This window comes from Osmia lignaria, chromosome 5, assembly GCF_051020975.1.
Source record: "Osmia lignaria lignaria isolate PbOS001 chromosome 5, iyOsmLign1, whole genome shotgun sequence".
Lineage (NCBI taxonomy): Eukaryota > Metazoa > Arthropoda > Insecta > Hymenoptera > Megachilidae > Osmia > Osmia lignaria.
Window position 1 is genome coordinate 4,384,488 of NC_135036.1, and position 24,645 is coordinate 4,409,132.

General features: G+C 33.1%; 1 protein-coding gene across 7 annotated transcripts in view; it reads right to left on the minus strand.

Moving 5' to 3' along the window:
* The window catches only part of LOC117607928 (uncharacterized), a 47,360-nt gene that overhangs the window by 13,120 nt on the left and 9,595 nt on the right, over positions 1-24,645 (minus strand). For 5 of the 7 annotated variants that reach the window (XR_004582255.2, XM_034332209.2, XM_034332207.2 and 2 more), the window contains 3 exons: positions 20,784-21,019; positions 14,777-14,861; positions 13,561-13,684 (listed from right to left, as the gene is read on the minus strand). Coding sequence is in view for 6 of the 7 variants with exons in the window: in XM_034332209.2 (XP_034188100.1) it covers positions 13,561-13,684; positions 14,777-14,861; positions 20,784-20,949 (375 nt within the window). In the remaining variant the exon portion in view is untranslated. Of the gene's footprint in view, positions 1-7,912; positions 9,865-13,560; positions 13,685-14,776; positions 14,862-17,028; positions 17,409-20,783; positions 21,020-24,645 lie in introns of those variants that run through there. The other 2 variants (XM_034332208.2, XM_034332206.2) reach the window with 2 other exon arrangements.

Below are 24,645 nucleotides of genomic sequence, written 5' to 3' on the forward strand. Positions count from 1 at the left end.
GTAACATCCTCATGCATACAAGAATAACGAATAACGACGGTGTCACTTTCAATTGCTGGCGCTAAAAATAATCCCCAGAGCAAGTAGATTCTTAGAATGAATATTTTTTTATATCAGACACTGATATAGAATGATTCGAATCATTCGTATCTCTTCCAGAAGACTTCGATATTTCAGAATATCTTTTTTTTTAAATAAAAGGAAAAATAACCACAATTTATAGCTATTAAATAGTTCATTTCGACCCGTAGATACTCGATACCAATCGAGAAATTGAAAGCAGCCGCACGATATTGCTACTTCACAGCGGAACACCATCGAGATTGCTTTCCCGAATTCCACGGTTCATTCATTTTTATCCCACTCAATTTAGGCTTCGTTCACGTGTACTTCTCCAAATAAACATCCCGCCAGAGAAAGCAGCATTAAATTTACTCGAAAAATCGTTTCGGTTGTTACACTTTCTCTTCGATTCGCGGGGCTTCTTTTTCCATTGCGAAAGGGTTAACGACGAGTCATGGGTTTCTTAATTTATATTACAAAAATTATTAACCAGCCATCGTTGAAATATACAGGATGAGACAGATAAAATGTTACAAACTATTATCTTGAAAACTGTAGCAGCTATCGACCTAACTCTTTTTTTTAAATTAACCCTTTTACTCGTATGTCGCCATATAGTATTTATTATACATGTATTTTTCTAATTTTTTCTACTAAACCGGCAAGCTAATCTGTAATATGTTCCCATAAAGATGTTTTCATTTTGATCGAATATGAAAAAAAATTTCAGGTTGATTGGTAGTCTTCTCAAATATAAATACGAGTGCAAAGGGTTAAATGGTGCGATGTGGCTGATTGTGTGATGTACAGGGTGTTCCAGAAGTACTGTTGGTCCCTTGAAGGGGTGATAGCTGGGGTGATTCTGAACAACATTTTCCTTTGGCAAAATAATGTTTGAAGTTTCGTTTTGCAATTATTAAAAAACAGATTGGTCAGTGTTTTTCGTTAATAATTTAAAAACGAAGCTTCAAGCAACATTTTGCCAAAAGAAAATGTTGTTCAGAATCATCCCAGCTACCACCCCTTCAAGGGATCAATGGTAGTTCTGGAACACCCTGTATAGAAAATTTTTCTAAAGTAGCTACCATGGAGTTAGATTAAACCTACGTCGGCTTTTTTAAATGTAATACTATGCTAATTTCTTTTTATTTAAGTAGTTTTTATCAAACTGGATAACATTTACTCAAACCATTTTTTTATATTTCTAACTTATGCAAAAAGGAACGTTGAAGGAGCGAATACGCGGATGCCGCGTATTTTGCCTTAAAATTCATTGTATTAAATATTGAAGATAACAACCATTTACTTGTTAACCGACTTCGAAAAGGAGGAGGTTACTCAATTCGATCAGTATATATTTTTTTTTAACACGTAAAGTACTTATTCGTTTCATAATATTATGATGTACATCAGACAGTATTGTTGCATTTACCAATTGGCAAGCATTTTGTATTCGAATTTTCATATCTTCTTTCGTGGAAAGTGAAATTTTCATTACTTTATACTTCGAATACCCTTACTAGAAAAAATCGAATGCAATATGCTTGCAATAATGTTGTTCGATACGCAATATTACAAGAACCATAATATTAAAAAAAGAACGAATACATGTTAACAAGTAAATGGTTATCACTTTCAATATTTAATAAAATCCGGCTGTTTCTTTCTCCTTGAACGCCTCCACGTCTTCGCTCCATAAATATTCCCTTCGTCATAAATCGTTAGCTATAAAGAATATCTAAAAAATGATTCGAGTAAATGTTATTCAGTTTGACAAACGCTATTTAAATAAGAAATATTAGTACAGCATTCCATTTAAAAAAGACGACGTTAGTTTATCCTGACATTATGATAGCTACTTTAGAAAAATATTGTGTACACCATACAATCAGGCACGTCGCACCATTTAATTAAAAAAAAAAAGAATTGAGTCGATAGTTGATACAGTTTTCGAGATAATACTTTATAACGCTTTATCTAACTCACCACGTATATCGACAACTGATATGAAAAATATTGTAACTTGTTTATATTTGATTTACACGAGAGCGATTTACAATTTTTTGACTCTATTTTTTACATCTGCTGTTTGTCTCCGTTAGTGTAACAAGGATTAAGTATAGCTTTTTTCTTATTTTGTTTCAGTACTTTTAAATGGTTCGTACTTTCTGTAATTTAAAGTATAATGTTTTTACGACCAGAAGTTAAAAAATGCAGATTTATAATGTTTCATTTCTGACAATTAAAAATAGTTCTAATTGTATTAGAACGGTAATAGAATGGTTTCTAGCAGGGTTGAACATTATTTGAAATGATCTTCTGACAGAAATTTCGGCTAAACTGAAGATAAATAAATTATTTACTTGGATAAATTTCAATCACGAATAAACACTTATTCGAATAATTAAAATAATAGTTAAATAAAAATTTAATTAGTTATTTCAAAATAACAGGAAAAATCAAATTGAAATAAAGAGGTCTTTAAATTGAAAGATCTATAAATAAATTTTCATAGAAAGCAACAGTTGTTTCTGATTTGAAAATATTTATATTTATTCAGAAGATTATTTGAAATAGACAAAAAAAAAGAGATTTTTATTTATTTTTATTTGTATTATAGTTGCAGAATACTGTAACAGAAGTTACAATTTAGTTCGTACCAGGTGTCGATACGTTGAATTTAATTTAAAGGAAATATTGATGCATACAACGAGCAATTAACCCATCCTGTTCTGGGTCAACGAAAGGTCATCATAGAGAAGACAGCAAGGTACTGAACAGCGCAGAGGAGATAGTGAAACATCGCGAAAGGTAAATAATAATGGGAGCATCTCGTCGAAAGGCGCATGCATAATTAAGAAATCGCCATTGTTGCTGCTTAGAGCTGCCACTTTCACCCAGGATTTCTCTGGTATCCGAGAAGTTCAAGAATAATGAATTCACTCGTAACACGGAAAAGCATGCGTAGAAATAGCCTTGGATTCTTGAAATTTAATTAACACATTTTTTTTTAATTGCGCTGTGAATGTTATTTGAACATTGGAGTGGGTAGATGAAAGTTAGGGAGAGCCTGGCCCCTCAGCATTTTAGGCTTTTAAGGTTCTAAACTGTAGGATTCTAATTTTTAAGTTTCAAAATTCTATTGTAAAATTTTTACTCTTGAAGTCTGGGAGTCTGGGTTCTAAATTAAAATTAGGTCTCTCTCCGCGGTCCGCCGTCCAAGGGTTAAGGTTCTAAACTCCTAAACTACTAAAATTCTAAAATTCCAACATTCTTAAATTCTAAAACTCCAAGATTCCAAATTTCTAAAATTCTAAAATTCCAAGATTCTTAAATTCTAAAACTCCAAGATTCTAAAATTCTAAAGTTTAAAAATTCCAAAATTCCAAAATTCCAATATTTCAAAGTTCTAATATCTCAAATTTTTTAAGATTCCAATCCATTTGCATAAACATCTGCATTGCATTGATAACAATTATCGTGAGAATGAAGAGATAATAAAATGCAGATGCAAAATTGAGGCTAACGTCTAAGCGTAGTGAATGAATCACGAGCCAATTAAGGATGACTCATCAGCATGCAAGAACGTTAATTCGTTACTTAACGTGCAACAATAAATTGAATAATCTCTCAGAACGATGATAACCTGGTTATCTCTAATAACAGATGTAAAATGAAACTCTTCCTGGAAAATAATTGAAAAATAGAAGAAAATTGATACATTTTATTTCACTACACCAGCCCTGAACTCGATGCAAAACAATGATTTAATGGATATCAAATTTATGTATTTTGATTTAGAAACGTGCAAAATGAATAAATAATTTGACCGTGCAATAAAAACTTATTAATATGTATATAACATAGCAATTGCATATTCAATTATTTTAATTTCAAAAAAATTCGTTTACGATATGAATTAATAAAAAAATTATTTAAAAATCGAGGGCAACTGTTTATTCAAGAGAGGAAAGAAGTGGCTATACGGTTCTTCATTTAACTAAAAGTAAATAGCACTCGAGCATTTTAACGACTCTTCAAGATATCATTATTTTAATGTATGAACATTCTAAGATTCTTCAACCGGCATTTTTATTAATGAAGACTGAATGTATTAATCGTGTATAAGAATTTTGCTATTTCAGAACTTTAAGACTACACAATCTTAGAATTTTGCAATAGAATTTTGGAATTATAAATTTGAAAAACTTGGAATCTTAAAACTCTAGAATGTTAGAATTTTAGGACCTTGGGATTTTAAAACGTTGGAATTTAAAAAATTTGAAATATTGGAACGTTGAAATTTTGAAACATTGGAATTTAAAAAATTTGGAATATTGGAACGGTGGAATTTTGAAACGTTGATTTTTTGAATTTTAAAACTTTAGAATTATGATACGTTGAAATTGTAAAATGTGGGAATTTTGAAACTTTGAAATTTTAGGATTTGAAAATCTTAGAATCCTAGAATTTGAAAACCATAGGATATTAGAATTTGAAAATCTAAAAACTTTAGAATCTTAGAATTTTAGAAATGTAATAATTTAACGTTGCCGAAAATTTCGAACGTGAAAACGAAAACAGAGTATTCAGAATAAAGATTGAGAATGAGCCTGGTTAAAGCTATTCCATGTGTACCACGCAGATAGGTCCTCAGGTAAAAAATAAATAACAGAAACAAGAGCAGTCTAGGAATTTATCTAGCTTTCACCCTGAAGAGAACTTCCTTTCTCCTTTCAGCTTCTTATCCAACAATCTTACGCTACCATTGGAAAGATAAGGCACTATGTAAATAAATTTAAATAGAAAAGACTCTCTGATGAATGAACGATCAGGTTAAACCGTTTATCGTTAAACAGACAGCTGTTTTCAATATTATCTTGATAAGTAAAACTCGTAAATCCGATTCTGACTCAGTTCTACCTGGGCAAGGTATTAAGATAAGAAGGCTGATCTGAAAATAAAATAAAGACTAAACGGAGAAAGTGGAAATTACCAATTGAAAATGAAATCATTCGTTTGTTCTTATTTAATGGTTACAAATCTTTTTATTAATTAACACGTTCAATGACATGGAAATCATTGGTAACTGGTACCGCTAACGTGAATAATTAAAAGAGAACAATAGAAAAATATTACTTTAAATAATATTTCTATCGAAAATAGAAAGATTAAAATTTGAAATTTTTTAATTAACTAAACTCCTATTTTTAATAATTAGAGTTTCAATATATCCCACAGTAAATGCCCATTTTCACTGTGACAGTCAACCTGTTAAAAGTTAATTTTAATTAAACTTTCTCTACCGAACAAATTGATATTAGTTGTGTTAACGTTTAATATAATAACACCTCTGTTTTTGAAGTTCTACCTAATTAACTTCCGGTCAATTTTGAACAGTGAGAGTTCACCGATTCCGGAACATTTGAATCAATTCCGTTCAAGTCGTATTTTTATTTTTGACACGACCAAGGAAGGAAGTGTATTTTAGTCACGTGCAGCACGTACGCGTACAGAACACTACACGTTTCGTCGTTGAACGTTCTTTAGGTTCAGAAAAATCCCTCGTTATCAGAGTTATCAAGGAATAAAAGGATTGTCGCTTTTAATAAATCTGTAATAAATCCAAATACTTTAGTTATTTCGTCTATCGAAAATCTATTGGAAAAAAAAATCTTCAACGTATTTAAAACGCTTTGGTAGCTCAATAAAATAAAATCCATCGAGTATTCTTCTTCTCTGGCCTATTTCGGTTCAATTGTAAGAAATAAAACGACAAAAGCAAACGTGCTACGCGTACTCCAACGAAATAGTGTCATCGTGAGAAACGATCAACAGCCTCCACACAATACCTCGTAACAGCCTGTTAAACTACTTTAAACCGACATCTGAAAGTCTTCGTTCTTAATTAGAAATTTCTATCTCGATGGAAGTACGAATAAATTCACTGTGAAACTATGCGGCGATAATTGACGCTCATCAAATTGTGCAACGTCGAATTCTGTTTCATTTAAATTTTTGAATTTTATAACGTTGGAATTTTTTAATTTTTAAAGTTTAGAATCTGGAGAATTTTAGAAATTTGGAATCCTGGAATTTTAGAATTTAATAAATTTTGATTTTAGAATTTTATAACGTTGAAATTTTGAAAATTTAGAAGTTTAGAATCTGGGAAATTTTAGAATTTTAGAAGTTTGGAACCTTCAAATTTTAGAATTTAATAATTATTAAGGTGTTAACCTTTGATCAACCGGCTGGATCAATCGTGACCCAAATTTATATAGAGTTTCTTTACTGGAAGAATAATTTTTAAAGGAAAATTTAAAAGTAAAATTGGGGCTCTCTCCATGGTCCGCCGTCGGAAAGTTAGGCAATAAAATAAAGGTATCGATATGAATGTAATCAAGGAATACCGACAAACACTAAAAATATAGAAATGATTAAGATATTAATAAATATATCTGTATCCTGAAACCTGAGTGTATTAAGTCACACTTTTCAAACTTTAGAGGGAGAGCATATCAAAGGTGCAAAAGCCTTGCAATTTTAAAAAGATAAGTATGTAATTTTTTTTAATACAGATGATGTATCGTTTTATTGTTTAAAAGTGAAATCGAGTACTGGACGTTGTTACTTAAAAAAAAAAGAAGTGGATTTCACACTGTCTGGCTCTGACGATGGACTTAATATTTCAGTGACTTAATATCAACATGTCTTCACTAATTACTGTCCGTTTCCAATTTTGTATCTTCTCTTATGACTCAATATCATAAACCTAGACAAAGTGTTAAATGGCTCTGACGTACCTTTTGAAGCAGATATCAAATACAAAATTATTTTAATCTAACACTGGACTTGAAATTGCTTGGCCTTGAAATTTTTTCTAAACTAATATTAAGAGTCTTTAAACTGTTTGACTCGGAACAAAATATAGACTAAACTTTGAATAAAATAATTTTTACCATCTAGAAGAATGAAAAATTTGATACAAGAAACATGTGAGATGTCATTTCTTCAAAAAAGTGGAATAAATACACTCTGACTGTGGGGTCCAGATATTAAACAGGAAAATATTTACAATTATAAACGCGAGCAAAAAACAGAGCATGCTAATCAGTAGTGCGAAAAAGATGAAAGCAATCTTCCGGTTGCCTTTTCGAAAGATATCACGATAAGAATGACTCATTATTAAATGAAAGTATTATAAAGATTTACCAAAAACTTGGAATTTTTAAATCATACAAAACAGAGAATTTTCAAGAAGAATGTTATCTCTATAGATCAGTTTAATTGAACTGAATCAGATTGGATGAAGAATAATTGTCAATACCCTAAATAAATGTATTAAATAATTATAAAGAAAAGAAAAGTTGTATAAACACTATATGTATAAAATAACTTGGTTACTGGTAGTATCAGCCTATTAATAAAGTATCGATCTCATCAGAATCGCGAAACCTATAAGCGTGAAAGAATATTAATAAAACTCTAATAGAAAATCAAATTAGATATAAATTATTTGAAAAATTTTCAAAATACCTCCTCTACTTACTCCTTTTTATAATACAAAAACAAGATTTATTATTATTTGTTGGGAATCAATTGTAACAACAATAACATAATTTTCTATAATTTTATCAAATCTTTCCTTCAACTTTACTAATTTGATATGTAACACAAAATTCATCAAATTTTAACTTGCATCACTTTTCCTTTGATATGTCAACAACCATCAACGTAACATCATAGCAAAAGAAAATAAATTTGAAAAATACCTCTTGTCGCTATTTACACATGCAAAACTTTGCATACCCTCAAGAGCCTTGTAAACACGAAATAAAAAAGTCACCTTTCGCACAGGACATCGATACACGTTGTGGGATAAGTCGCAATATCTCGTGCCAGAGTCATCCTCCTCGTTGATCCTTCGTTCTTTCTCCGCTCCGTCAACTTGTCCTTTATTTTCCATGATCAATCTCATTCGATTCTTCTCGGTTTTCACGGTTTTCGGATTCTGCGAGGCGAGTTGCATCGCTCTGGGGAGAGGAATCATCGAGCCGGCTCGATTCCTCGTCTCCGACTCGCTCGTCTTCACCGGGGATACCTCTCTACCCGTCGACGTGGTTTGTTTCACCTTTTCTCCCGGCATTATTTCGAGAATTCAATCGATTTGATATTCTCTCGATCGCGACACGCCGCATCCACGCTCGACGCACACGGTGTCGCGTCGGAAAGCCTCTTTTCAGGGTTTCGACCCTTTCTTCATCCACCGTGGGGCAGCTCCATCGCGCTCCATCGGGCGTCGAGTGCGCCGCGCCGTGCCGGCGCGCATGCGTCGCAGCAAAGATTTTCAAAATGTCCCTCTGGCATTTCAGCGACCCATCTCTTCGCCGCCACCCTCGATAACCAACCTCTTTCCCCCTGATTTTTATCCACCGACTCGAACTACCGGTGTCGTGTACTTGTTGCACAGTACTCGAAACAAGACGCTTAATTGGTACGCTGACCTTTCGAGAATTTCTGGAATGCGTCGAAGGAACTATTTCTTGAGGCTCGAAGGCGCCTCGTAGACGGACGCGTTCGGAACGAGGAACGATTTCGCGATACGCTTCGCGGAACCGAGCGTGTATCGGCGTGCGTCATTCGATTCCGCCGAGTCTTTGTCAGGGAGTAATCGATAATTCGAAGAAAATCGAGCTTCCGTTATGGGAGAATCGATCTAGACGTCTGTGAGTTTCTAAAAATTCTTTATTTTTTTTTCTGTACGTTCAATTTCTATATGTATTGGTAAATTTGTTTTAGATTGCATTGATTCTCATTTGAATTTTCTTTGCGACACACCATCGACGCTGTACCACTACAAGTTCCATTTATAGTTATACGTCGCTAGTTCGCGGCCCACGTTTTGCCATTCGTTTCGCAAATTGACCGGACGCGCCTTTTGCGACCATAGATAAAGAAGGAAAATCTATTTCCCTCCGTCTGTCACGGTTGATCTCCCGGCCAATGTTTCTCGATTCCCAAGAAATCAACCGAGGATAAATTTCTCCAAAAATCTTCCAATCCTCTATCAAACTCCTGACTATTATAAAAGAATAAATTTTGTCTCTTTGATCGGTAGATTTACCTGGAATAAAATTCCCAGCGAGTCTCTTCAAAATTCACCACCCTCGTGGAACTCTCATTTCTCATATTACACTTTTCCTATGATAAAAGTCGCTCGAGTTCAAACATACTTCGAAATCTCCTCTCTTCCAAATCTTCCCTTGACATCTTCCCAAAGAATCCCCATTAAAAACTCCGCAGTACATCGAGAACAGTCGTAGCACTCGTCTTTGGTACGAAACAATGACGTTCACCACTTAAACGCGCGATATCACGATCGATTCGTTATTTTCTCGCTCGAACGAATCAAAGGGAACACGGTTCAAAGGTTCCTCGAAAGGCAGATAACGAGATGGTCCGCGAAGGGACACGCACGTTTTCAATGGTAAGCCCGGATGCACAGTGGGGAGAGACGAGTCACCGGAAGTACCGTGGAGGTTCCAATACCGATGAGGTTCACCGTCGAATTCACAATCTTCGCCTTATTCTTATCATTTCTCACTCGCATTTTTCATTTTATTTCGTACCGTGCGACGAATCGGGAAGGTCGATCGAAAGCGGAAGTAAGATCGCCGGATAAAAGACACTGCGCGTGGTAAAAGAGAAACGCGTTTGGGACCACGTAGCGTGTTGTTGGTAGCTGAAATAAACTGGCGTAGGTTAGGGGATCGAAGAACAGCTGGGCTCGGCCTGGCTGCTGTACGCCATCACTGACTCACTCGATTCGTTCTGTCTTTCTCCAGCTTGTCCCTTTGTGCTATCGTTCTTTCTCTTTCCATCCTGTTCCCTCTCTATTCTCCCTACCGCTGTTCCAGCATACTCCATGGATTTCTAGCCGTCTCTCTTACGCTTTTAAACTCCGCTATCTATGCTCTTTCTCTTCTCTCCCCAGGATTGGCTCCCGGGTCTTTTTTTTCATATTTCTCTCTGTATCTGTTTTGGAATACAAAATTGTATTGTCCGGTGCAGGAGGAAATACTGCGGGGCTCAAAAGTATTTTCCTTCACCCTTTAAAGGGGAATAATTTTGTCAAAATTAACAAATATGGCTTGAATTATTTTGAGGAACTAGAAAAATGAATTTATCAAAATTGCAATTTGATCAAATGTTAAAAAAGATATTTCTTCATCACCAATGTTCCATCCTTTTTTGTTAAAATTGGAACTAATGGCTTGAAATATTTTGAGGAACTAGAAAAATTAATTTATCAAAATTGCAATTGGCTCAAATGTTAAAAAAGATATTCTTTCATCACCAATGTTCCATCGTTCTTTTTATCAAAATTGGAGCAAATGGCTTGAATTATTTTGAGGAGCTAATTTGTAATAATTTCAATTGGTTCAAATATAAAAAAAAATATTTCTTCATCACCAGTATTCCATCCTTCTTTTTGTCAAAATTGGAGCAAATGGCTTGAATTATTTTGAGGTACTAGAGAAATTAATTTGTAATAATTACAATTGGTTCAAATGTTAGAAAAGATGTTCCGTTATCATCAACCATGTCCCATCGTTCCCCTTCATTTTATCTATCTGATCCTTTTTTATTACCCGTACCCTGTTTCATCCGAAGACGTCTGAATGGCTTATCAGAATGTATCTAATCAGAATCTCTTTCATGTTGCTCGTTAGAGGAGAATTCTCCGAGGCTGTTTGATTACCAAGAGGATTGGCGCCTTGGTGTTCAGAAACGAGTTGACGTTGCTTTTTAATATGTTACTGGTTATCACTGCACTTGTTCAGTTATCAAGCACTTGAAAATATGCTTGCCTTCCTTTTTAGATAAACCGTGGTTTCGTTTTTATCAGTGGCTTCGCGGTTCTTGCACAAGTCTATCTATGTTGCGCAACTTTATCGCCACTTTCTAGGTGACATTTAACGCGAGCATATGGTAATATATGAAAAGATAACAAAAGGATATAATTCGATAAAATTCTATCAATAGGATAGCTCCTTACCAAATAATTTTGTATCTTGTCTTGATAAATAATAAATTAAATTATAGTAATCCGGGCAAGTTTCATCTTTTCATTTTCAATTAAGAGAAAATTGTTGATTTATTTTAAAAGGAGGCTATTAAAGAGAAAAGTCGGGAAGTATTTCTTTGCCACAGCTTCGAAAAAGTTTGTACACGTGGAAAGAATCGAGGCACGATTCCCCATGGCGTGATACACTTGAACCATTTCGTAGGACAGAAGAAGCTCTGATCAATAACATCACCCCAAAGAGAGGCGGCAACCCCTCTGCAATAACTCCCTCATGATGGTGGCGCATGCTCAAGAATTAAACGCCATCCCTTCTCGCTATTTCACCATGCTTTTTCCCCTCTATGCAACCGAGCCAGGATGCGCGGAAGTGCATACGAGAACGGACCAAGTTCATTCATGCTAATCAGCTGCGGTGACCTTGATCGTGAAAATATCCCATAGAAAAATGGAAAAAATGATGAAAAATATTTTTTAATAAACTAATTAATGATTCGAATGTTGCTCGAGTTCGGAGGAAATTAATTTTGAAAATATTAAGAGGGTTGGCATTTTGGGCGACCAAAAATTGAAGTTTTTAATTTTTTTATTTGATAATAGACTATATTTGACATTGAAATCTATTACTTAAAACAATTTTTCGAATGCTATAGAAAAAAAAAAAAGATTTTAGAAAAATGCTCCCCCTGTAAAATCACGTTTTTCGGCACTCGTGTTCCTTTTTCTCGATAACCATTCGACCGATCGAGTTGAAATGATGTGTGCTTTTACTACTAAGGGTATCGCGTATTTTAGCCAAAGACTTTTTTGAAATTTGGCCTGCAGCCAGATTGGCAGCATCTTCTGGGTTAAAGTAAAAAAAGCCCACACATTGATAAGGTTGTACAATTTCTCCTATTCAACATTCCCTTTAGCTAAAATATACATCTAGTATGATAGTAGATATTCTAAAAATTTGAAATTGATAGCTGCAGTAGATTCTAAGAAAAAAAAAAATATTAACCCTTCCTTGCATTCTGTTCAAAAGGGTTGCACTTTTACGATATAAAAATGAAATAAAAATTTCCACCCAGTTTCGATTAGATTTCCCAAGTTGATTCGTTTCACTTTAAAAGATTCCCTGAAAATTGAATAAAGTCCTGGGAATCTGTACGCTAGATGTAAAATCGATTTTCAGCTAATTTCCAATATTTATTAACGAACTAGTATCGATTTTACGTTAGCCCGAAATGTAGATCTTCGTCGATGGCGAGCTGCAAATTGCAGTGGGACAGTTTAGCGCGGATGCTGCGCATTACCTTGTTCGCCACTTCAGCGTATCATCGTCATTAATATCGCCGCGCCGCATGTGTATCAGTTAGCATAAGTGCATTAATGCACTGGCTGTGACGAAGGGAATTTTCAGTGAAATTTTCATGTTCGCATTGATAACGAGCATAAAGTGACGTGAAAAACACTCGACGAGTGATACTTCAATCTGGGGCCTCTCGTTAACAGTCAATTATAAATTATTACAGTGGACTCTCGTTATATTGCCATGTGAGTGATTTGACTTTCACACGGATTTTCAATAGCACTGTCGCTCTTACACCATCATGGTCTATTTCTATCTCCCCTCTTCCTCTATATGAGAACTTGGAAGCTTGAAAAATTGTCCACTTCTACAGCCTTGTCCGAGGCAATATAACGAGAGTCTGTTGTATTAAAAAAAATTCCTAAACATAAACGGGATGTAACTAAATTTTCTCTTACATATTTTATTATAATTTAAAGTACCATTAGAATTCTGTAAATTAATTAGATTAAGTAGCCAATTTCTGACAGAATTTGATAACATAAAATTATTGCAAAGTGATACTTGTGATACATCAATTTAAAGCTTAAAGTTTAATGAAAATACCTATATGAACGCTTCGCTAATATTCCTAGTACAAAATGGCTGAGGGTCAGTTATAGTGAATAATTAATCAAAGTGAAATTTCTGTACAGTAGAGTCTCGTTATATTGCTAGACGAGTGATTTGACGTTCATATGGATTTTAATGCATACCAGTGCCACTCTTCCACCATCATGGTTTATGAAAATTATACGTTTCTATCTCCCCTCCCCCCTTCAAATGAAAGCTTGGAAGCTTGACAAATTTTCTACTCTACAGCCTCCTCTGCGGTAATATAACGAGAGTATTTCTTTACCAAATTGTAGGTTAAAATTTTTTTAAAATTTGTTGGATACAAGAGATATTTGCTTTTAAATATTGGTTGTTCAATAAATAATGAATTTGAATATTTAAAGTATTTAAAATTCCTGTCTCTTGTTGGACACCCTATAGATGGAATATCCGTTAGCTTCAGCAAGCTATTTACCATGTGAATTCGTTCTGATCAAAAGGAAATATTGAAGCAGCTCACCTGCAGAGTCGTTGGTCGATGACTTCGATTTCTCCAAGTCAAAAGACGGCTGGTCAGCTCTCCAGCTCGAATACCTTCGGTGGATTCCAAGTTCTGACAGAATCGTGGTCGATAGCGAAAATTGCTGTCAAATAAAGTAAATCCTTTGATACATACGTATCCTCTTATTGAGCTATTTATAGAAGTAAATTGAATTAAATCCGACAAGTTAAATCGACTGATTTATTTCCTATTTCAAAGAGAAAATATCTGCTAAAAGTTTCTTTCTTTCAGTTCTTCTCACGCTATTATTACCACAATCTCTTCTCTTATTAAATAATTAAATAGACAAACGAATTGAACCTCTAATAAAATCAGAAACAAACCCTGGATGCATAATTTTCTTAATCTATTTTTAATCGAAATCGTAATTAACATTGAACTAGATTTAGAATCCAGAGTCAAAGTGTATCACATTCACTTTTTTGAAAAAATGACATTTTATCTGTTTCCTGTATAAATTTTTCGCTTTTCCAGATGATAAAAATTATTTTATTCAAAATCGTTTAGTTTTTAATATAATAGTTGAAAAATAATAATGAGTCCATATCTTGCACCGAACAAAACAGTCTAAAAGACTCTTGATACTAATTTACAAATAATTTCAAGGCCAAGTAATTTTAAGTCCAGTGCTGGGATAAAATAATTTTGGAATGCCTGCTTCAGAAGATACGTCAGAGCTATAACTTTGTCCAGGTTTATGATATTATGTCACACAAGAGGAGATACAAAATTGGAAACAGACAGTAATTAGTGAAAACATGTTGATATTAAGTCATTGACAGTATTCAATGTATTTTTTATTTCAAGAAACAACAATGTCCAATACACGATTTCACTTTTAAATAATAAAACGTAACATTCTTTATTTGCGTTTAAAAAATGACGTACCTGTCTCTAACGATTTACAAGGCTTTCGCACTTTTGATACACTTTTGCACTCTAAAATTTGAAAAATGTGACTTAATACACTCTGACTCTGGTATCCAGATATATGTAATTGAATTAAATAGAATTTCAGTGTTCATTAAACGCTTGTCAGTGATATTTAGCAAGGTGAAATAACCGCGATAAATTGCACGCATTGAAAGACACGTTTCTGACACGGTGAATGCAACTTTGATGCACACGCGGAAGTGCATATGACTTGAAAGGTATCGTTTAATGCAGTACTTACTTGTACTCGGTCAAAGGATTTTGCCCCGTCTCGTTTTTCTTATTCTTCTCAAATTGTCGTATTACGTTGTCGGTCAAATGTTTTCCTGAAACATACAATTTCATGGAAAATTAATAATTTGGCGTTTAATTAATTAAAGCCACAAATAAATCACTGCGTATGGTAATTCTCGAGTGGCTGAGCCGAAACTTTGCATCATTTTTTAATTTATTTTTAATATTGTGTCTCCAGTATATAAAAGTTTCTTGTTTGAAAATTTTAAGTGTATTCGATGCATCGTAGTTAATATAAAACTGTTGATAAAATAATTAATTCATTTTCCTCAATTTACGAATTAATTACCACAGTCCTCCACAGTTTACAAGTAGACACAATTTAGTCTACTTGTAAATTGTGGAGGACTGTGGTAATTAATTTGTAAATTGAGGAAAATGAATTAATTATTTTAACTTCATAAATTTTCGAGTTACATCAATTGAAAAAATATTTACTTTTTGAAACTTTTGAATGACCATCGTGCAAATTTGTACTTGCTACTTCAGATTCTAACTCTTGGCCCAGGGACACGCAATATTTTCTACATTTTCCCCCCCAAAAAAGATTTCCCCTTTCGTTATACTTCGAACGGAACTGAATGTTTCCAAGCCCTTCAAAGTTTTCGAGTGCACTCGTTCCATGAGCAACATTGCCTCCCTGCTACCTATCAACGAGCTTCACCAAAATAACCAAATTCTCGAGGAGAAAAACCGTAAACCGTGAGAAGATGGCGAACAGAAAAGCGCAGTCAGTTGTGACGCAAGTAGTGAGAAGTAAAAAACACCGAGGGTGCAACAGACCAACGAGTGTTTCGTGATTCCGCTGGAGATTACGCATATGAGCCAGAAGATAAAAGCTTCAAACAGCATGTAGACACGAGAGTATTAAAAATCATTTTTTACTTTCGCCCCGTTAAGTCGGTGTAATTTACGGATCGACGATCGATTTCCTCTTTAAATATTCATTTGTCTCAGTTTCGTTCAACCATAAGTCGAGACTCATTGTATGCTAAATAATGCAGAAGCTTTGAACGTTGCATCAGTGACGAAAGTGCATAAATATGCACATCCTTCACGCGTTCGTGTAATTGAATCAGTTACAGACACGTACCTACTCTTTCAATAGAACTATTACAATAAATACATTCTATAAATAGATTTCCAGCATAGAAATATAATAATAATAAAATATTTTATTTAAAAAACGATTTTTTGTGGAATTTTTCTATAAGTATTGGCTAAGTGAAAAACTTCCATCTTTTTGGAAAGTATACATATAAGTTTCGACTTTATTCTGTAATTTTTTAAACTAGAAATATTGCAAAATGGCAGAGTTATTTATTAACTCCAAAACCGCATGCGTTAGAAAATCGGTTGTTGGATGCCATCGCCGGTAATGATTGGAATGTTTAAAATGACAGATTCTGTTTTATATACAGATAAGAATGTATTACCCACAATGTAGCCTAGGTTCTTTAACAAATTTTTGAAATAATTGAAATATCGAAAAAATTGTATTTTTTATTTTTACGGAGAATTTCTGAAAATATGGCTAATGATCTTATATGAAAATTTAGGCACGAACCCATACAGATGATATGGCGAAAAATGGCGACACTTTGAGGACGAAAAACCTATTTTTATTAGAAAAAAATCAGCTTTAAACGGTTCTAAAAAGATAAATAAATAGAATGTCAAAAAAATCCTAGTCCACATTGTAGAATACTTTATAGAAAATATTCCCTGAAAGTTTAAAGGAAATCGAATGTATTGTTCCGAGGATTTTCGATCGGCTATTTCAAAAAACATAGTTTCGAGAAAAAAGTGAAAAAAGCTTAAAGTTTAAACTTCGTCAAACATTCAAATTTTGAAATATCTCTTTTACATGGTATTCTATACACTTCAAACTTGAATTAAATTAAAAAATAGACAAGTGCACCCCTTTAACCCTCAAACGGCGGTCCATAAAGAAAGGCCCAATTTTAATTTAATTTTGTATTTCATATTAAATTCATTTTCTAAATTTTATACTGTTACAAAGAAATACCAATTTCTTTCATAAATTATAAAATCCATATCATACTGTAGGTCACTGAGCCCAACTTAGAGGTTGATGCAACATTAAAGAAATAAGAACAATTAATATTCTAAATAATCTGAGCAACAACATTTCATCTGACGTTTACAAAGTGTAGAAAAACAAGCATAAAGGCTCACTTAAATAGTCCATCAGAAAAGGTATGCTCATTTCCGAGTGCGTGTTGCACGCAAATAAAGACTCCCTCCAGGCTCCCTTTCAAGATCTTAATTTTTAAGATTCCTATCTTTCATTCAAAGTTTCTTCAAGATCTTTCAAGGTTTCTTCAAGATCTTTCATCGTTCTTGATCAGCAAAAAAGAAACGAGATAACCTCGACAAGTTCTTCGAACTCTATCGTCGATGATTCTAGTCGTTCATTGTTCGCTAAATAGAAGCTGCAGAGTGGTACTGAATTTATTGCCGATTAAATGTGTCCCGGAAACCGTTCACGACCCCTTCACTGATATACGAAACGAATCTCTTTCTAATTTTGAGACTTTAATGGTAACATCATCTCGCAACTGTTTCGCGGATACGAACTGAATTATGTTGTGAAATTCTGCGTGGAAAAGAAAAGTCGAAAATGCGGGATAAAATTTTCTTTATAGAGGGTGCATTATTTTCAATAAGAGAAGTAGGAAAGTTTTCTCATAAGTAGGAAATTTTGTTTATATCATTAACATAGTAGAAGATTTATACATGCGATTTTTTTCACAAAAACTTTCATCTACCTCGATTTAAATTTTAATATACCTATCCACTGCGGTGATTTCAATATTAAATTAAAAATTTTGAAATTTAAATTCTGGAAGAGTGCTGGTGGAGCACGATATTAATTCTAAACTTAAAAATTTCGAATTAGAGTTATTTAAATATGAAATTCTAATTTTATTCTAACTTTCTAAATTTTCGATATTATTTAGAATTTTGGAACTTTGAAATTTTAGAATTTTAGCATTGTATCAATATTAAATTAAAAATTTTGAAATTCAAATTCTGGAAGAGTGCTGCTGAAGTACGATATTAATTCTAAAATTAAAAATTTCGAATTAGAGTTATTTAAATATGAAATTCTAATTTTATTCTAACTTCCTAAATTTTCGATTTAGAATTTTAGCATTGTATCAATATTAAATTAAAAATTTTGAAATTCAAATTCTGGAAGAGTGCTGGTAGAGTACGATATTAATTCTAAAATAAAAAATTTCGAATTAAAGTTATTTAAATATGAAATTCTAATTTTATTCTAACTTCCTAAATTTTCGATATCATTTAGAATTTTAGAACTCTGAAATTTTAGAATTTTATAATTGTATAAATGATGATGAACCAAGTCCATATTTTTCAAGATTAATTGATTACAGTAATATATTAGAATATAATTACAAAGATTCAAATTAAACAAAATTAATGTTATCGTATTAAACCAACATGCACTGCGTTTAATCCAAACAAGGAACGCTTCAATTTAAAAGGTAATTGTCGCTTTGCAATTTAACGCACTGAATATCGCTTTAATTTAAACGCGATGCATCGACCGTGTAATTCGTAATTCGTTATGCATCTGATTGTCAACAGGAAAATTTATTATTTATGTCACACGTTTGCGTAATGTGTATCGCTCAAACTTTTACATGAATACATTTAAACAAACAGGTGCATACAACGTTGCCAATTTTCAGCTAAGGAAAACCTGGGGATTGAATTATGGATAAAGAAATAATTTTTTATGGTAATCTGTACAGTTATTAACCCTTTTCCTAAAAAACTAGGAAAGATAATATAATACATTTCTTACATAATAAACTATAATTCTATTCGGAACAAATAGTATTTGAGCTACGAAAAATCATTATATTTTATTATTTAACTCTTGAACAGTGGAGCCTGGGTCGCTTGTGACCCAAACAAGGAAATTAACTTAAAGTTAAATGTACAATTTTTCAACAAAAGAGTTTCATGTATTGGAAGAATAATTTTTAAGATGACAGTGTAAAATTTAGAAAAATTAGAATTAAATTAGAATTGTGGCTCTCTCCATGGTCCGCCATCCGCGAGTTAAGAAACGCATTATATTAATTTCTTACCTTTTTAAGACTGTAGCGATCTCGTCGCTACCATACCTTTGCTTTGTCCTAAATTTTGCATTTTTAGAAAGTTTTATTGAGGGAACTTGTGCGAGTCTGGTCAGTATCGGGTCGCGCATATGGCGACCATTCACACAAGTCAGGATTTTTCTCGTGGGCTAAGTGGTATGAAGTATTGTTATAGCCAAGGATTCCTACTTTTACCGGGGTTTCTTTGCGCCCTTTTGCTGGGAATGGCTAGCTCCCTGTCCTCTTTTAAGACAGAGTATATAACCCCGGTAAAGTAGAGAAGCGAGAGCAGTTTTTCAAGGAATTTTACTGTGTACGCATAAGAATAATGTCCTTTAACCACGCGCTTCGTACAATTATCAAATATGTTATCCTGCTAGATAAACTGAATGAGGGAGTCAGGGCCGGCCCTGAGATTTCGGGGGTCTGAGGCGAGCTCCGAAAAAGGGTCCCTTTACATATATGGCATAAAAAAAAGTACCTCAAATAAAATTTATAAAATTAACATTAAAACTTGTATAATTTAGATTTGCATTTGCATCGATTAATATTCAAGTAAACATTACTCTTATGGGGGCCCTAGGCGGCCGCCTAGTCAGCCTAGGCCCAAGGCCGGCCCTGGAGAGTGTATTATTTACCCTTCTCCTCAAAACAAAGGTGAAACATTGTATAGGGGTCAACAACTGTATTCGTTACCCTAATTAATTTCTTATTTTTCATTTTGAAAAATTACAAAAGAAAGAAAATGATTTTAAAAAAGAAGTTATATTTAGGTGAAACTTAATATAATAAATTAAAACACTCTTAACGAATCATATGTATAAGAACAATTTTTTAATAATTATCTTGCTATGTATTTTCTATTTTAGATTCAATTGCAATATCTTGCAGTCATTAAGATTGCACTTAACATATTTAGAAAAAATTCTCTATGCTTCCTGTTTTCCCAGCACGCTTTTGCTCGTGAATGATTACGTGAACCGTTAAGCGGGAAACACCTAATAATCTATCGGTGTTTGATTTCCTTCTTACAATTCTTTTTACTGTAAATAATTACGTACAAGTAAAATTATCTATCCTCAGTGTAATGCTCCTTATATTTACCATTTAATTACAAAATGATTTCTGAATCAACTTGCAACAGTTAATTAACCCTATTCTTTTTTTATATGCATATGAAAAACAGAAGTGTTATAAATTGAATAAAATGTGAAATGTGTCAAGAATAGGTCAATGAAATATTCAAATTTCAAATTTGAAAGAAATTGTACGTGGAAGGAATTTTCTTTTTGTTCTTCAACGGTATAGCATTAACTCTTATCGGAAGGTCAATGCACTCAGTATGTACCTGTGTATGTTGCAGGGAAAAAGAATCAGCAATGCGGCAATTTTTACTGAGAATAAAGGTACTACGAATATCAATTCGTTTAAATAATATTTTTCATGAGATAGGAGCCAGTGTTAGTCTGGGCCCCCCAAAATATGAATTAACCCCTCACCATTTTAATATTCTAATATTCTAAAATTGTAATATTCTAATATTCTAATATTCTAAAATTCCAATATGTTAATATTCTAATATTCTAAAATTTTGAAATTCTGAAATTCTAATATGTTAATATTCTAATATTGTAAAATTCTGAAATTCGAATATTTTAATATTCTAATATTCTAAAATTCTGAAATTCTGAAATTCTAATCTTTTAATATTCTAATATTCTGAGATTCTATCACTACAGAGTCCTAGTTACGTCAATGCACGTGATACTTTATTTCAAAATAGAAACAAGTACTTACCGTTTTCATAATTCTTCTGACCAAGAGAAAAATTGTGATTTACATCCGGAGGATCAGCATTGTCGAACAAATCGGAGGATAACTGTCTTTGCAAACGGATAGTCTCATGCGTCAGCTCTCGAACCTGAATGAGCAGCTCCTGATAATTCGATACCGGAAGCGTCATTGCTGTACTCTGTATCCTTCACTGCGCTGTTGCGCCCAGTTTTTCCATGAACAGCCATCCGATTAGAATTCTGTAACAAAATAAATACAATTTTGTTAATATAAGATTAAATCTACATGCAATATAATTCAATCAAATGGTCAATTTTGAAACATAGGAATAGAAAGTCTGACATGATTTGATGACATAAAAGTATTACAAAATGCCATTTATAATACATCAATTTAAAGCTTAAAGTGTAAAGAACATGTCTGCACAAACGCCTTATGAATATTCTAAATTTAAATGACCGATTGCCAACTGTAACAAAGAATGACCAATTTTCAAACATGTAATTTTAAAATCCATTTTGATAACGATAATTAACTTAAACAAAAGAGTTTCATATGAAAAAAATAATTTTTAAAGGGACAGTGTAACATTTAGAAAATGATAATAATATGAAGGAGAGAATTAAATTAGAATTGTGGTTTTCTCCATGGTCCGCCGCCTTTGGTCTCTCTCTATGGTCTGCTGTCCGTGGGTTAAGAAACGCATTATATTATATTTCTTACTCCGTCAGAAAAAGTATCAATCATTGTAAAGGGGTCAACAACTGTACAAGTTATTCTATTCTTTGTCATCGCCTTTCTGGCTTTGAAATACTATAACGATAACTATTTAGTCTGATACGATTTGACGACATAAAAATATGACAAAATGCCACTTATGATACATCCATTTAAAACTTAAAGTGTAAAGAAAAATACTATATAAACGTTTCATGAATATTCTGAATTTAAATGAACGAATGCCAACTATAACAAACGATAACCAATTTTCAAACATGCAGTCCCCAAACCAATTTTTATGACAATGATTAACAATACTAACGGGCAAAAGCATCTTATTGTCATAAACAAACATCAAAAACCAAAGTTCCAGAGCGATACTGGCATCGATTCCAAGCTACTCAAACACGGCCACCCTTTTTGCTTGAAAAGCTTGGAAATCAGAGTCGTTGCAATTGCGAGACTCCGTTCCACAGCTATGCATATGCAGGCTTAAGTGCTGCACTCGTTCGTGCTTAAAAGAGCTTTTGTCGATGGGGACTGGAAAGCAACCCCTTCTTCCCTTACCGAACACTCGCCTAACACGTGACAAGCATGCACATGCACATGCACTACTAGCCCCTTAAAATTCGCATTAGTCCGCGTCAATCAGTTTGTTTGCGAATCGTCCAGCTAACCCTGGTCAAACAGCTTTCATCATTCATTTTAATTATTTCTTTTTTATCTTGAATGGTCCACACATCGAATGCATCGACTTGCACATTAGATACAATGTAAGATTGCAAATAAAGAGGTTGTGAAATTTGAAAATTAACTATTTCTATTGTTAGTAATTAGTACTTAGTACCCATTTTCACAGTACCAATTAACTTAATCACAAATCAGATGCAATGTAAGATTGTAAATAAAAAGGTTGAAAAATTTAAAAATTATCTATTTCTGTTGTTAATAATTAGAACTTAATACCCATTTTTCATGGTGAAATCAACGTAATCACAAATCAGATGCAATGTAAGATTGTAAATAAAAAGCTTGAAAAATTTAAAAATTATCTATTTCTATTGTTAGTAATTGGAACTTAATACCCATTTTCACAATGCAAATTAACCTAATCACAAATTAAATAAAATATGAGATCGTAGATAAAAAGCTGGAGAAATTTAAAAATTATCTATTTCTATTGTTAGTACCCATTTTCACAGTGCAAGTTAATCTAATCACAAATTAGATACAATGTATGATTGTAAATAAAAAACTTAAAAAATGTAGAAATTATCTATTTTTGTTGTTAATAATTAGAACTTAATACCCATTTTCACAGTGGAAATCAACGTGTTCATAATTCGCTTAATCCTTAAAAATTGTGGCTCTCTCCATGGTCCGCCATATGAGGGTTGGAAGTTCTGTAATGTCTTCATGTATCACAGTAAAAAATTCAACGTGTATATACATTTGGAAAACGTTCTTTGATGTCAGTGCAGTAAATCGGTTTATTCTTAACCTGAAAGCTTTGTGCTCCATATAAACGTGAAAGAAGAAGTACGGTTCATAGAAAATAATGTCGCGGAATGATGGTGTAGCGGATCTGCCAGAGCGCGTCTGTTTCGCTTCGTGGTCCATGACTGGAACCAGTCTAGATTGCAGCAAGAAAACAGGTAGAAACTTTGCTTGAATGCGTCCCTCGAAAAGAGGGAATTTCGACCCTTTTACCAACACCACCGAAGAAACAAATCGACGAGGAAACCTTAATGCCTCTCATCAACCCTAACACTGTTTTACAAAATACTTTAAGGTAAAGTTTATTGGGTCATCGAGTGGAAGATTAAATTCGCCTCTAATGTCAATTTGTATCCTAATTTACTTTCTACCAAAATTACAACAATTTTATTTTCACGATAAATTTACTGAAAGTTGCATTTTGTTTGTGATATATTATATTAAAAATATTGCAAATAAATTTTTTAATCATGTTGATTGGGTTTATTGCGACCCAAACTCATAGAAAATTGAATAAATAGATCAAAATCTATTCTAATATTGTAAAAAATTTTTTACGGTTAGTATAAAATATTTCCAAATTTAAAATAGATCAAAAGACTTCTCATATATTAGAAAAATAATATTTGATAATAGAAAAGGGTCCAAAATTAATAATAATAATAATAATAGGTAATTATCGTGGAAATTAATTGCCAATGTAGCTGTAATTAAGCCTCTACATTGCCACCGTTTAAACAGTAATCAACTGCTGATTCCAAGTTTCAATCTACTATTTGCAGACTATGATTGAGTTCAAGACTGTGCGACGCAAAGATGCAACGGTGCAATAATGCGCTTCTTGCAACGAAACCATTTCAGTGCTATCGTTAATAGAATCACACGAATGCCCTTATATAATTTCCCCGCAATTTCTAATAACTTGTATTATAAAACTGTATCAAACACCAATTAAATGCTTTGATATTGAAATTATAAAAAATTCAAAAAGAGAAATTAGATTATTAATCCTCCACTGGCATTACGAGTCGTTTAGAGTCTTGCCTTCGAATTTTATTTTTATTGCAAATTTATTAAACGTTTCGCTTAACTAACGATTGTATATTAAATTAGAGACTTCAATAAGTATCTCAGAATTTTTGTAGATTTTTTTACATCCTGGAACAATAAAAAATTAGGCCCTGGAATAAAAAACTCATAATGCTGGTAGTGTTAGCAAAAAACCATATTGGCGAAGGGTTAATTACGAGCTACTTAAGTTAATATTAATATTAAACGAGGAATATGAATTAACAATAATGTGTAACACGTTTGACTAGCGTTTGTCAATGTTTCTCTAAAAACAACATAGTTCCTCGAATATCGAGCTTGACCAGGTCACGTATGCAACGTGTATGCGCAACAAGAACTACATAGCAGAAGGCTGAATTTCACCAGTGGTTAATGCCAAAATGATGATCCAAAAATATATTTTCTACAGCGTTGTCCTCTTTGCCGGATTACGTGGAATTTTATTAAAACTCGGTCAATCGCGATCGTCTAACGCGTCGGTTCTCTCTTTGAAAGCGGTTCGTAAAAGAAAATTTTCAAAACGAAGTTAAACGAAAGAAAAGGAAATTTAATATTAAATAATTTAAGATCGTTACGT